The 14,185-nt window shown below is 32.2% G+C and overlaps 1 protein-coding gene and 1 non-coding gene across 3 annotated transcripts; one reads left to right on the forward strand and one right to left on the reverse strand.

Annotated features, from left to right (window-relative positions):
* Nucleotides 1-3,324: 3,324 nt before the first annotated feature.
* Nucleotides 3,325-3,398, reverse strand: TRNAI-AAU (transfer RNA isoleucine (anticodon AAU)). The gene has a single exon. It is a non-coding gene; the product is annotated as a tRNA-Ile (tRNA).
* Nucleotides 3,399-6,237: 2,839 nt separating this feature from the next.
* Nucleotides 6,238-14,110, forward strand: LOC102582701 (uncharacterized). Of its 2 annotated transcripts, none has more exons than XM_006362467.2 (14): nucleotides 6,238-6,713; nucleotides 8,729-8,819; nucleotides 8,936-9,020; nucleotides 9,333-9,402; nucleotides 9,927-9,996; nucleotides 10,510-10,579; nucleotides 11,278-11,323; nucleotides 11,407-11,656; nucleotides 11,740-11,945; nucleotides 12,053-12,127; nucleotides 12,927-12,987; nucleotides 13,073-13,153; nucleotides 13,386-13,465; nucleotides 13,676-14,110. In XM_006362467.2, exons 1-14 carry the CDS (start codon nucleotides 6,598-6,600, stop codon nucleotides 13,752-13,754), a joined length of 1,380 nt encoding a protein of 459 aa, XP_006362529.1. In that variant the 5' UTR covers nucleotides 6,238-6,597; the 3' UTR covers nucleotides 13,755-14,110. The 2 variants fall into 2 exon arrangements, with proteins under 2 accessions (XP_006362529.1, XP_015158524.1); XM_015303038.1 differs by lacking the exon at nucleotides 6,238-6,713 and adding an exon at nucleotides 7,602-8,519.
* Nucleotides 14,111-14,185: the final 75 nt, after the last annotated feature.

The raw sequence follows: 14,185 nt of genomic DNA on the forward strand, positions 1-14,185 counted from the left end.
ATTTTCGTAAGAAACAATTTGATGAAAATATGGATAACGAAATCACTAAGTCCCTCGAAGAATCTTTAGAGTTGATTACATTATATATGTAGAGTAGATCAAACTATTTTTTCACTTTAAAATAGATTTGAACCAATTGAAGCATATAAAAATATTTTTGATTTCTTATTTAGTGGTAAAATATTGAGATTACTAGATGATGAATTTTTTTAAAAAATATTGTCTTAACCTTGAACTTTCTTTAACACATACTAGTTATTCTGAATTGATGGTTTAGATTTATTTTTTGAAGTAAAAGTGTTAAAGATAAACAATACAAGTAGAAGATAATGATGTAATGAAAATACTCAATCAAATAAAAGATTTGATTCTTTTCCAAATACACATATTGTGTTAACAGTTCATAACCGTTGCCTCAACCAAATTTTTCTTCGTTCGAAATTAAAATTGATTAAATCTTCTTTAAGATCAATAATGTCTCAAGATAGATTGAATGAATTAGCTATATTATCATTTGAAAAGGAATTATTAAAATAAATTGATTATAAAACAATATTTAATGACTTTGCATCTGAAATAGCTAGAAAAGTATATTTTAAATAAAAGTACATATGATGAAAAAAAAAAATTAGGGCCCCTCTCTTAAGTTTCGCTTTAGGCCCCCAATGTAGTTGAGTCGGCCCTGAAGGATGATTACATTTAAGTACCTTAAATTTTTTTAAAAGTATATACATAATAAGTGAAGTAACATAAATAAAAAAAACTAACTCAAATTCAAGAAGAAAATAGGAGGAAAATATAGGCAAATGATTGGGATCGAAGTTGTCTAAATTGTATAGTATATGATAATCAATATATATATAATTATCTTCCTAGAATTAGAGTTAATCATTTGATTTAAAGGACTTCCCATTAGGGTTATAAATTTGATTAAACACTAACTTTTTTCCTACAAAAAATCAGTCTGCGCCAAAGTTTGACTTAAGCAATATAATAAGATTTAATTAGCACTAGGCTTGTCATAATCCAAGGCTTAAAAATCAAAGCATGATTTCCTCCATAATTATGTCAATGTGAGTTCGTTTACATTATCGATTTCAAGTTCTAATAAGAAAAACAAAATTGTAATAGGAAACAACTATTATGAAACTAGAGGTGAATCTAAGATATAAAGTTATGGCTATATAGTCGTGGATTTACCAAAATTCAGCAATACTTTTGATGCATAAGATAAATCTATGTATAAAAATATCTTTAAATTGTGATAAACAGTAAATTTGAACTCATAGTATTATAAACATAATAGATTTAATATTGAATTTTTTAAAAAATTATATCCATAAAATTTAAATCTTGAATCCGTAGTCAAAGGTAGGACATTCAACTCATCCTTATTTGAGTCAAATATGATAACAGTTACAAGGAAAGTGAGGTTTGTTTCTTCTTTTCTTCCAACACTCAATGTACAATATCTATATTGAGGACCTAATTAATCTTAATTCACACTACGTAAAGTTCGTTAAAAAAAGTGTTTTCTATCATGATTTTTCATACCTAGAAATCAAATATGAAACTTTTAGTTAAACGTAAAGATTATATTCATCCTACCATAACTCTGACAGTTTAAAATGAGATTTGTGAAAAAGAACCCAATATACTTTTTTGTCAAGTCATTTTCAAAACATGCTTTCAAATTGTCCATTGCATAGTGTAGCCGAAAGTGGAGTCTTGGTTAATCATATACCTCAACACCCTATGGAAAAATTAAAATGTACACTTTTGTTAAATTTCAATGAATTAAAGTGGCTTTATTTGCAATAAAATAAAACACATTAAAACTTAGGTCTATGACTTTTTTTTTTCTATGTTTAAGCTTAACCATAGGGTTTGTCTACTCTATAATTTGGTCATGATATTATTTTAAAAATAAAATAAAATTGTTCTTTGTTTCTATTTTTGGTTCATCATATGGTTCCACCTGCAGTTATCATGATTATTATTGATCAAGTACTTGCTAAAATATAAGATTAATTATTTTATGCGTTTATTTTATAGTTATTATTACCACTTGCAAAGATCTCTTGCGTATAAGGCAAGAATTCTTTTAAGTATTTGCATGCGTTGCATTTTTGTTTTCCCTTTAATATTTGAATTTATGATTTAATCAATATGTGTTGTGGTGGGATGATTGAGATTCTTTCATTCTTACTCAGAAGTCTGAGGTTCGAGCCTCGAGGAATAAAAGAAGAAATCCTCTAAATATGGGCATTGTAACGTGCGAATCTAAATTTAATTAAACTATCAAACGATTTAATATAAACATCAAATACTGAGCGAAAAACTGAAAGAAAAATAATTCAAGATTTAATTAGAAGTTTTCTGAAACTTCTAGTTGAAGTTTGATATGTTAATTAATTGGTGCATGCATCTAATATTAGACTCCTCGTCTATTAAAAAATGGTGTGTTGGAGAAGTTACCTAAAGTATTTTCTTTAAAAAGAAATTCAAAATAACGAACATGACTTCCCTTACGGAGGTAATTAGAAAAATAAATTACATAAATGACAGATAATGTCGATTATCTCCCCTATTACCGCCACAACAACACCCCCACCCCCTCGCACCTCCTCACCTTTCCCACCTCATTAGCCCCACTCATCTCAACTCTATCTTCGTTGTGTTTATCTAAAGTATATATAAATATTCTTGGATTAATATTTTTTGTTTACTCATCACAAATACAGAAAATAACTAAGAAAAATCTTATAGTTTCTAGGAAAATACCTAATCCATCAATCGAGAGCCCGTTTAACTTTAACCCATCCAAATTTCATCCAACTCGATCATTTGACACCTTTAATCACAAGCTACATAGGATTTTGTTAACTTTCTAGCAACTCTTTAAGTCTCTTCAAATTTACAATGGTGCCAATTGTCATTTACAAATTCCCTACATTGCAGGCCTTTTGTTGTTTTCATTTTCAGGCCCATGGGCTTGAAAGACAAGATCAATTAGGCCTTTTTCTTGTTTTCATTTTTAGGCCCATGGGCTTAAAAGATAAGACCAATTGTGTATTCCAGAGTAGAGATATTGGGCTGGACTTATATAACACTACAAAAATGTCTTTTAGCGAAAATTCGATAAGTATAGTATGATAATTTAATTAATCTGCGATGAATGTTACCCAACACATCATCGTAGATTGACACTATCAAATACGTACATGATGGGAGAAAATGAAAAGAAAAAAAAAAGACGATTCTCATTATATTTAATCTCCGTGAAATATATTTTTAATATAACTGAGAAAAAAAATATTTTTGTGGCCCATGCAGGTCTCGAACCTGCGACCTTCGCGTTATTAGCACGACGCTCTAACCAACTGAGCTAATGGGCCATTTGTTGTTAAATGTCCATGTTATCATATAAATATGTATTTCGTTGTTTACTAGGCTTTGTTTAGAATATTGTTTGGACAAGAGAATAAATGAAGGGTCCTACATGAAAAAAAATATTCGATCCGTCCATTTTTATTTGTCATGTTGCATTTTTTGAAAGTCAATTTGACTAATTTTTAATGTTAAATTAGATTACATTAATTCGATGTTTTAAACAAAAACTTTAGATATTCAAAAACTATATAAAAAGTACTATAAATTGCAATTTTTCGCATATCAATATGATGAAAAAAAGTATCGTAAAATGTTAGTCAAAGTTCTTATAATTTGACTCTACAAAAGAAAACAATGACAATTAAAAGTGGACGGAGGTAATATGACATTGATAGGAAAAGAATAATAATGAAGGGTCCAAATCACACCAATATTTTAAATTCCAATATTTTTATATATTTGGAAATGTTAAGAAAAAGAGTGGCATTGTGTATTTATTACTATGAAAAAGAGTGGCATTGATAATAAGTTTATTTTCATGTCTTATAAAACCAATTAACATAAAGAAAAATGTTTTTTTTTTCTTTATATTTTTTCTTTATCTTTTCTCTCTTGTCGATATGGGCTAAGGATAAGGATATCAAGTAACATCATGGGACCTATGATGTGATAATCTTAAAAATATATAACAATAATAAAAAATATACCCTCTCCATTTCATTTATTTTTCCTATTTTTTTATTACATTTTAAAAAAAAAACTTTTTTGATAAACAAATTAAAACAAAATAAAATAAAATATAATGATTTGTTTTTTAAAAAAACACTCTATTATATTCAAGAATTTCCTCAGCCTTTTGACTAATATTTTAAAATATATTTCATTATATTACCATTAAAAAAGTTACAACTTATAGTTTTATTCATTATCTTTTAATAGTTAAATTAAAATTGACTATCAAAGATAAAAACACTTATTTTAAAACAGAATGAATATATTAAAGAATATCACGCAATTTTAAAATTATTATACGTCAAGATAAGACACAAGATCTTGGGAGAATTAAATAATGTACTCATAAGACCAAAATATTATCAAGTCAATAATATTTATCCAAATTTATTATTATTCAATATAAATATCTAAGATATTAAATGGTGGGGTCATTATAACAAACATTAATTCCTTTGCATTTATCATAAGAAAGTTGCGTGTATGTCTTTTTTTCTTTTTCTCTGACCGTTATTTAGTTTTCACTTAAGTTTGATTAATTCTTATTCGAATAGAAAAAAAAATTAGTTTTGAAATATAAATCATTTTTCATTAAAATGCTTTCATATCAAGAATTTAGACTCTAGATTATAGAAAAATACTTACCACTCTATTATACTTTTTAACGAAAGCTAATTTATGTATCATTAAATTAATAATAGTGTGTGGGACACCCAAGATTTAAAGGATATTTATAACTTAACTTTTAATAATTGGGACCAAAATTAACCTATGTATCCCCACCTTAAATCCCTCGACTATATAGGCAACATCATTTTCCTAAAAAAGTCCAATGAGAATGTTGTGAGATAAGCACCCACCACATTTGAGTTATATAACAAAAAGAACATTTGTAATGGGTTTTTGAAATTGTCATTCGAGTCGAGTCAAAAGTAATCGTTATTAAATAAATTGTGTTGAGTAAAAAATAATTGTTATTAAACAAGCTAAATCGAGCTAAAAATAATCGTGTTATTAAACAAGATGTTTCGAACAAAAAATAATCGTTATCAAACAAGTTGGGTCGAGCAAACAATATATAATCATTATTAAACAAGTTGTATCAAGCGAGGAATCATCGTCATTAAACAAACTGAGTCGAGCCAAAAGTGATCGTTATTAAATCATGTCGAGTCGTGCCAAAAATAATCGTTATGAAATAAGTTGAATCGAGTAAAACATAATTGTTATTAAACAAATCTATTCGAATAAAAAATAATTGTTGTTAAACAAGGTGAATCAAGCAAAAAGTAATCGTTGTTAACAAGTTGTTTCGTGGCAAAACTAATTGTTATTAAACAAACTGAGTCGAGCCTACAATATTTGTTATTTAAAAAAGTTGAATCAAGCAAAAACAATTGTTACTAAATAAACTGAACCGAGCCAAAAGTAATCATTATGATACAAGATGAATCAAGCAAAAAATAATCGTTATTAAACTAATCGAGTCGAGCAAAAAATAACCGTTACGAAATAAGCTGAATCGAGCCAAAAAAATAATCGTTATTAAATAAGTTGAGTCGAGCCCATAATAATCGTTATCAAACAAGCCGTATCAAGCACAATAAACATTATTAAAAATCGAGTTGAACCAAAAATAATCGAATGAAACAAGCATAACTTTTCACCGATTAGAAAAGTCCTCGAGTCGAGCCAAAAATAACCGAATGAAACAAGCATAACTTATCACCGATTAGAAAAGTCCTTTTTTATACATCCAAAAGATATTTACACAGAATATCTATGTGATGACTTACAAAATTACTTACGTAAGTCAAAAGTGAGAGTTTGACGGCATCCTTCGAGAAAATACACTTAAATACTTACATTACCAATTAACAAGTATATATTTTTCCTTCTTAATAAAAAGTAATTCACGTAACTAATCAAGTAATGAATATCTATTCTTATGGATCTGAACTTTTGATTAAGAAAACGTCTAATTAAGAAAGAAACAGTCGTGTTCCGCTATCCACAACTAACAAAAGTATATTCTTTAGTACCAAATACAATTATTTTTTTCTTATGTTTTTTTTCCTCAACAATTTACAATATTTAATTTTAATTGTTAAAATTATGTCCCAATTATTCCACCAATAGACCATCTCTCAAAGAACCTCAATTGAACTCTATGAATTTGTTACAAATCGGTTCGGTGTGACAATAATAAAGACAACAAAACTGGCGTTTTGCCTTAAAATCCAATTCTGTAATAAGTTCTTGCAATTAACGTTGCTTTTCTGTGTTCTTTTCTTGTTCAAACTTCCAAAGACTCCACCTTTTTTGCTTTTTCTTCAACACCCACCATTTTTTTTCTTGAAAATCTGCTTTATCTTTGACACCCACATCTTATTTTTATCAATTTCGATGTGGGGTTTTCTTGATTGGTGAAAAAGATTGGAACTTGGGTGTTTTTTTTTTTTGGGTGAAGTGATGGGTGGAAGGAAAATTTTGAAGTCTTTACAAGCAGTGGTAGCTCATGGATTGCTGTTTTGTTTCACTCTGCTTCTTGTTCTCAAGCTTGATCGAGCCCTTCATTATTCTTGGTGGTTTGTGTTTCTTTACTTTCATTTTGGGATTTTTTTTTCCAGAATTTGTGATTTTTTGGGTTTTTTTTTGTATCTGATTGAGGAAGTTTTTAACAGTTAATGAGCATATATGGTAACAATATGTGGATAAAGTGAAGGTCTTTTCTGTTTGAATTTCTCAAAATGACATCTTTGTTGAGATTAGTCTTCTTAGTTAGTACTTTGTACCTATGATGTTCTAGTTTGTAACTTGGAAGCATGATTGGAAATTAAAACTGGAATGCTGCCTTTTTGGTCATTGTTGAGCTTGAAAAAGGTGGAAACTTTAAGATTTTGGATAATGTGGTTACCCTTAAATTGTTAATAGGATTGTTGTTGAGCTTGAAAAAGGTGGAAACTTTAGGAATTTGGATAATGTGCTTACCATAAAATTGTTAGTCACTCATGTATTAAGAGGTGTATTACCATCTAGACATTTGTGAAAATTGTTTAGTTTTTTGGGGAATTCCGAGTGTTCTGTTAGACGATGTAAAAACAGCATGAGTGAGTGGAAGATTGGTTCAAGTCTTACTGACAAATTGGCTCCTTGCTCGTTGGAGTTCATTCTTTACTATATGTAGAGCCTGTTTGAATTTGTGAAGGTAGATTTAACACATAAGAATATCTTTGCTAAGAAAATTGATGAAAAACTTTAGGGACAAAAAGAAGGATTCACATGATATTCATTGACTTGGAAAAATAATATGTAAGTTTCAAGAGAATCTTATTGGTGGGTACTTGAATGATAAAATAAATGAAGATGCAGCACATAAAATTAAAACAGGATGGCTGAAATGGAGGAGTATTCCACTGCAGGGTGTCTTTTCTTTGGTGTGTATTACTATCTGTTTCTGCATTTGTTATAGAATTGTTAATAGGGTTGTTGTTGAGCTTGAAAAAGGTGGAAACTTTATGATTTTTGATGATGTGTGTACCCTAAAATAGTTAATTGGATTGTTGTTGAGCTTGAAAAAGGTGGAAACTTTAGGAATTTGGATAATGTGCTTACCATAAAATTGTTAGTCACTCATGTATTAAGAGGTGTATTACCATCTAGACATTTGTGAAAATTGTTTAGTTTTTTGGGGAATTCCGAGTGTTCTGTTAGACGATGTAAAAACAGCATGAGTGAGTGGAAGATTGGTTCAAGTCTTACTGACAAATTGGCTCCTTGCTCGTTGGAGTTCATTCTTTACTATATGTAGAGCCTGTTTGAATTTGTGAAGGTAGATTTAACACATAAGAATATCTTTGCTAAGAAAATTGATGAAAAACTTTAGGGACAAAAAGAAGGATTCACATGATATTCATTGACTTGGAAAAATAATATGTAAGTTTCAAGAGAATCTTATTGGTGGGTACTTGAATGATAAAATAAATGAAGATGCAGCACATAAAATTAAAACAGGATGGCTGAAATGGAGGAGTATTCCACTGCAGGGTGTCTTTTCTTTGGTGTGTATTACTATCTGTTTCTGCATTTGTTTTGTATCTTGCTATTTTGCTGGTTATTTTCTTACAATCTTGCATCGGATACCTTTCTTTTGAGCCGAGGTTCTACCTCACAAAGGTAGGGTAAAGGTTTGTGTACATCCTACCCTCCCCAGACTCCACTTGTGTTATTACACTGGGTATGTTGGTGGTGAAAGTAAGGTTGTCTTTCTTCCAATTTTGTGTCTTGCCCCTTCTGGTATAAGTATTCTAATTGTTGGAAGTGAAATATGCCAGAGCATGCACATGTGTGTGTATTGAGAGAAAGAAAAAGGTATCCAAGAAATATAAGCACTGGTTAGTGGTTACTAAAGCCTTTGTACTCATGTTTTCTGCATTATAATTATACCATTTGCAGTCTACAGGGACTTGAGTTTCTAAGTATTGCCGTATATTTCTTTTCTCCTTTTATTTTACAAGATAATTGAGAACATTGAAACCCCTACTCTCTGAAACAGTATGATTTGTGATTACAGTTGGTTTTCACAATTGGTTCATTTTTGCAGGGTTGTTTTCGTTCCACTTTGGTTGTTTCATGTGGTTGTAGCAAGGGGTAGATTCTCATTACCTGCTCCATCAATGCCTCATGATCGACATGTATGACACATTAACATTTCTGATTTTAGATTCAATGTTTCATGTACCAGTCATTGCTGTTTGTATATTTTCAAAAAGCTATATAGTGACATAAGCACATATTCCTTCATGAACAGTGGGCACCATTTCATGCTGTCATGGCGACACCGCTGCTTGTTGCTTTTGAACTACTTCTTTGTATTCATCTCGACAGCACCTATGGTAAACAAGAAATTTCCTTAGAACATCATTATCTGATGCATTTATAACCAACTGCTTACTGGCTTCTTGCTGATTCGTAATGTTGTTCACTCACGTCTAGTTACTAGAGGCAGTTTCACTAGACTTGCAACTCTACCTTAACCTTTTGTGTTATGACCTTTAAGCTATTGCTTACCTTTCAGTGCCTTGATTGTGCAAAATCTTAATTTCATCTGTTTAAATCTTGTATCATTTCTTTCTCTCTTTAAATTTGATATGCAATGCTAGTTCATATAAGCAAAGCCACTTATTTGTGAACTGTGGATAATGCAGCTGTAAGTTTGAAGATTGTGTTCTTTCCCCTGCTTGCACTTGAAATTGCTATCTTGGTTGATAATGTTAGGTAAGATACTTTTCCTGCCAAGAAATGCTGAACTTTTAAGCCATCTGGTGGCAGTTGAAATATTTTTGGGGAGGCATAATACATAAACACACACTCAAACTTGGCCTCAGTTGACAAGTAAGTCCTCCAACTTTGAGGAGTGCACATCTAGACACCTCAACTTGGTCTCAACTGGCAACAAAACACTCCAACTTGTCCCCAGTGTGTCTCATAGACACCAGACGCTGATGTGGCACATAAACTTTGGAGGTGTCTAGATGACCATTCTTTAAGTTGGAATGTGCAACTGATATAGTGGAGAAGAGTTGAGGTTTCTAGATGTGCATACTCAAAGTTGGAGTGTTTATTTGCCATTTGAGGCCAAGTTTGAGTATCTGTGTTTATGTATTATGCCTTTTTGGAATAAAGAGATATGAGATAAGATGTCCAAACATATATTTTTTGCAGTACTTCAAAGCATGCAAATTATTGGTCTTGGTTTTGGATGTTTATCTAATTCCTGTTAAACTTCTCCCCATGCTCAGAATGTGCAGGGCGCTGATGCCTGGAGATGAAGAAAGCATGAGTGATGAGGCTATATGGGAGACCCTTCCTGTAAGTAAAGATCTCCCATTCATTTTAAGAAACCACAGTTAGCAATCATGTCATTCCTGTTGCTCATCTACTAGGAAGAATCTAATATTAATAGCCTATTATACCTTTTAGATTGACGAACTTAAGAACCTTATTTCTTCACTTGCATAAATCTGTAAACAAAAGAGCGTAGATATTATTTTACGGGGTTTCAAAGGAAGTGCACTCTTAAATTCTGGAACTTTTGTGAGGTTGACTACTCTCTCCTCACCAGTGAAAATAAGGTTCAAAAATAGTTTATGTTGAGGAGTTACATATCAGGAATAAACAGTTCGATTGCAACTTTTAACCAGCTTTTTAGATACTTTTTTCAGCTATATGCAGTCTGGTGTTATGTGCCTTAAATTCATATGCTTTCTGTTGTACCCTATTGATGTGAAAGCTATTTGAAACCGTGATTGATTGGTACATGCAGTTTGCGCTAATATGTGCACATTGGTAGTTTCTAAAAGTCATCTTGTCATTATGTCTCAGCACTTCTGGGTTGCAATCGCTATGGTCTTCTTCATAGCAGCTACAGCATTTACACTTTTGAAGATTTGTGGTAATTATTTGACTCTCTTTCTGTACTGGTCATTCAATTCGTGTGGCTAAATGCTCCATTTGCTTCTTCTCATTTTATTTTATATCTGTACGTTCTTATCAGTTTATATCTGTAGCAACTTCAAAATAATAAACATTTTTGGAAATGGCAAGCAAAAGAAAGATTATGCTTTTACTAAGAGATCAAGAATTTGGTCTACTGGTGCAAATTATGTCAATGTTTATTCTTCTAGAGTTGCAGACCTGTTAGTTTATTAAAGCCTCAAGTCATCCATCAAGTAACCAGTACGAGGGTACTTTTTTCCCTGTTTGTATCTATAGGTGTTTCTCTATTGAGAAATAAATCCTAGCAGTTTAAAGCGATAAATTAACTCAATTTGTTCTCCAATTAAGGATCAGTATCTGCTTACCGTTGTTTTTAATTGCTCGATAGGTGGCCATAACATGGAAATTCTACAGCTGTATCATAATTTAGCTATAGCATTTTGACAGTGGCTTCTTGCAGTGTAGGAGTTAAATCATTATTTCCCTATTTCTGCTTTATTTAAAGAACAAAAAATTGCAAATATTTTCTTTGTGGTAATACTGTTAGAAACATAGTGATCCATAGACCATACATTAACCTGGCCTTATTGGTTTTTCTACCTTATCATTCATTCATCAAATTATGGTTTCATGTTCGTTTGCTGTGAATTGCAGGAGATGTTGCTGCTCTTGGGTGGTGGGATTTATTCATTAACTACGGGTACAAAAAAGTTCCCATTTATCCTGCATGATTGGCGATTGTGCTTAATTGCTTGCTAAACCTGTATGATACTTGGCATTCAGTGTCGCAGAATGCTTTGCCTTTCTTATCTGCACGAAATGGTACAACCCTGCAATCCACAGACAGTCGAGTCTACGTACACCCAGCTCTTCTATAACAAGCATGCGATCTCTTAACTGGAACAGTGGATTTCTTGCATCTGTGGATGAAGATGATCAGCATAGTGGAATATGCAGTTTGCAGGATATTGGTGGTCATGTGATGAAAATTCCTCTTGTTTGTTTCCAGCTATTGCTTTTTATGCGCTTAGCGGTATGGACACTCTAAGAACTAAGAAGTTTTTCTTTCAATATTCCAATTAGTTAAGATGTGCAACTAACACATTTTGATTACAGGGGACCCCACCAAGTGCTAAATTTATCCCAATTCCTGTTCTGTTTATTCCTCTTTTCCTACTTCAAGGAGCTGGTCTTTTATTCTCTGTTTATAGACTTGTGGAGACAATTATTCTTCTGGTTGATGGTGAAGGTGGTGTTAGAAGCTATTTTAGGGTGTCTTCTGTTATTCGTGATTCTTTCAGTTGCATGCGTCACGGGTCAAGGTAATGATAGCAAGGTGAAACTGTACAATTTCTGATCCTTCCCAGCATTGTTTATGTTTTTACTCATTCCACTTGCTTGTCTCTTTGTGTTGATCTTATTGATACAGGTTGTTAGGTTGGTGGTCAATTGATGAAGAAAGCCGAGAGGAACAAGCTCGTCTATATTATCCAGGGACATCTGGGTCAGTGTCTGTCAATACTTGCAGTTTTTGCATTTCTGTCCAGTACCTTGAGGGTCATCTGGTTCACGTGTTTTAGATGGCCTTTTTTTGTGTGTGGGGTGTGTGTGTGTGTTTGGGGGGGTGGGGTGGCGTCTTTGTAGAAGCTTTAGTGCAAATTTACTGCTACTACAACAATGTACACAACATAGTTGGGGAGGGTAGCGTGTAGGCAAACCTCACCCCTACCTTGTCAGGTAGAGTGGCTGTTTCCAATAGACCCTCGGCTCAAAGAAAGCAAAAACACAACATTTATGAAGACATAAGCAGTAACAATAGCAGGTTGATAAGAAACTAGAAGCATACGAGAGAACAAGTAGTAGTAGAGAACTAAGAGGGAGAAATACAGAAATAGTATAATAATACCAATACTACTAGCTGGAGAGACCAGACACGAAACTATTTACTACTGGCCTTCTACCCGAATCCTCGACCTCTACACCCTCCTAACCCAGATTCTTGGAACAAGGAATGTTTATCTTGGCTAAACAGTCGCATATCAAACAAGAGCTTGATGAATGAAAATTACTGATGAACAAAAAATAATCTTAACCTTTCAAAAGCAATTAGATATTTCTATGGAAAATGGATTGAAATTCATGGGAAAGTATAAATACTGTAAAAGCAGGACTATTAGTGAATAGAAAGATTCTACAAATTACTTATTGCTTATACGACTTTTGTTTACTCGAAGTTGTACATGCAGTGTTTACTTAAACTTCCACTGATTTATCTTCACGGCATCTTCTGATTGTTATTTTAGGTACAATACTTTCTCACCTGATACTGTAAAGCAAATGCCTAGAGCGAAGCTTGCTGAAGAGGTCGTGTCTTTTTTTCTTATTGCCTCTTTCTTCGTTTCCTTTAGTGCTCTCACTGAGATGGTTAGCTTGACTGTTACTATCTCAGATATGGAGACTACAAGCAGCACTTTGTGAGCAATCAGATATCACACAATCAAAACAGGAAAAGTTCGAAAGACTTCAAAATGTAAGATTACATCAAAATACTGTTAATATCTAATTGATGCATTATATCATCACGAGAATATCTAGCGTGCGTTTAACAAATATGTGATGTGTTTGAAACAAGGAATTAACTTGTATTACCTTAGTATTTGTAAATATTGTTTCTCGTCCTTGCTAATTCTTCATGAGTGGAATTTATTGTGTAATCGGTGCTGGTATCTACTGAGCCACTTACATGTGGATTCTTTTGTCAGGAAAAAATTCTATGTAGAATTTGCTTCGAGGAACATATAAATATTCTCCTCCTTCCTTGTAGGCATCACATCCTCTGCAGGTATAACCTAGACTTCATGCCACTCGTTTTCTGCAGTCGTATTTACATTCTTTCTATGATTTACAATATCCGATAAATATGCTGTTTAAAACAGTTTCCATATTTTGAAGGCATGTCTTTCCTTGCAAGCTAGATTCGAAAGAAAAATAACGTTTCATTTCCTTTCTTGCATTTCTAATCTGATTATTGTAACTGATCATTCCTTTTCAGTACCTGTTGTGACAAGTGCAAGAGGTGTCCCATCTGCCGTATGTTTATAGAAGAACGTTTACTTGTAAATGATGTGTAGTTACTATAGTTTCCCCCGAGCTTTTCCTTTGATCAGACGAACATGTTAGATGGTGAAATGCGGTTTTATTGAGTCATGTCACCACAAGTACATTGTTTTATCTGATTTCATATGTGTATTCGTCTGAATCGAGTTGTGTCTGTCTTGTGAACTGTCTATATTATCCACAAGATTATTGTAATTCTGGCAATAGATTATGTAAAGCAATTGTTATATCAGTTCTGTGCATATTTTCTCTGATCTATCAAATGTATGATGGCATTTGACATTTTTACCATTTGTAATCTGAAGTTGGAAAATATGCACAGAATATTTGGTATGAAGGAAAATGTATTCCTTCATACCATTTTACAGTATCGTTAGCTCATACAACTCCTCGTTCAATTCTTTGAATTCATAGGATCTTATAAATCGTTCGAGGATCCCCCCCC

Source organism: Solanum tuberosum, unplaced genomic scaffold (genome assembly GCF_000226075.1).
Source record: "Solanum tuberosum cultivar DM 1-3 516 R44 unplaced genomic scaffold, SolTub_3.0 scf00410, whole genome shotgun sequence".
Taxonomy (NCBI): domain Eukaryota; kingdom Viridiplantae; phylum Streptophyta; class Magnoliopsida; order Solanales; family Solanaceae; genus Solanum; species Solanum tuberosum.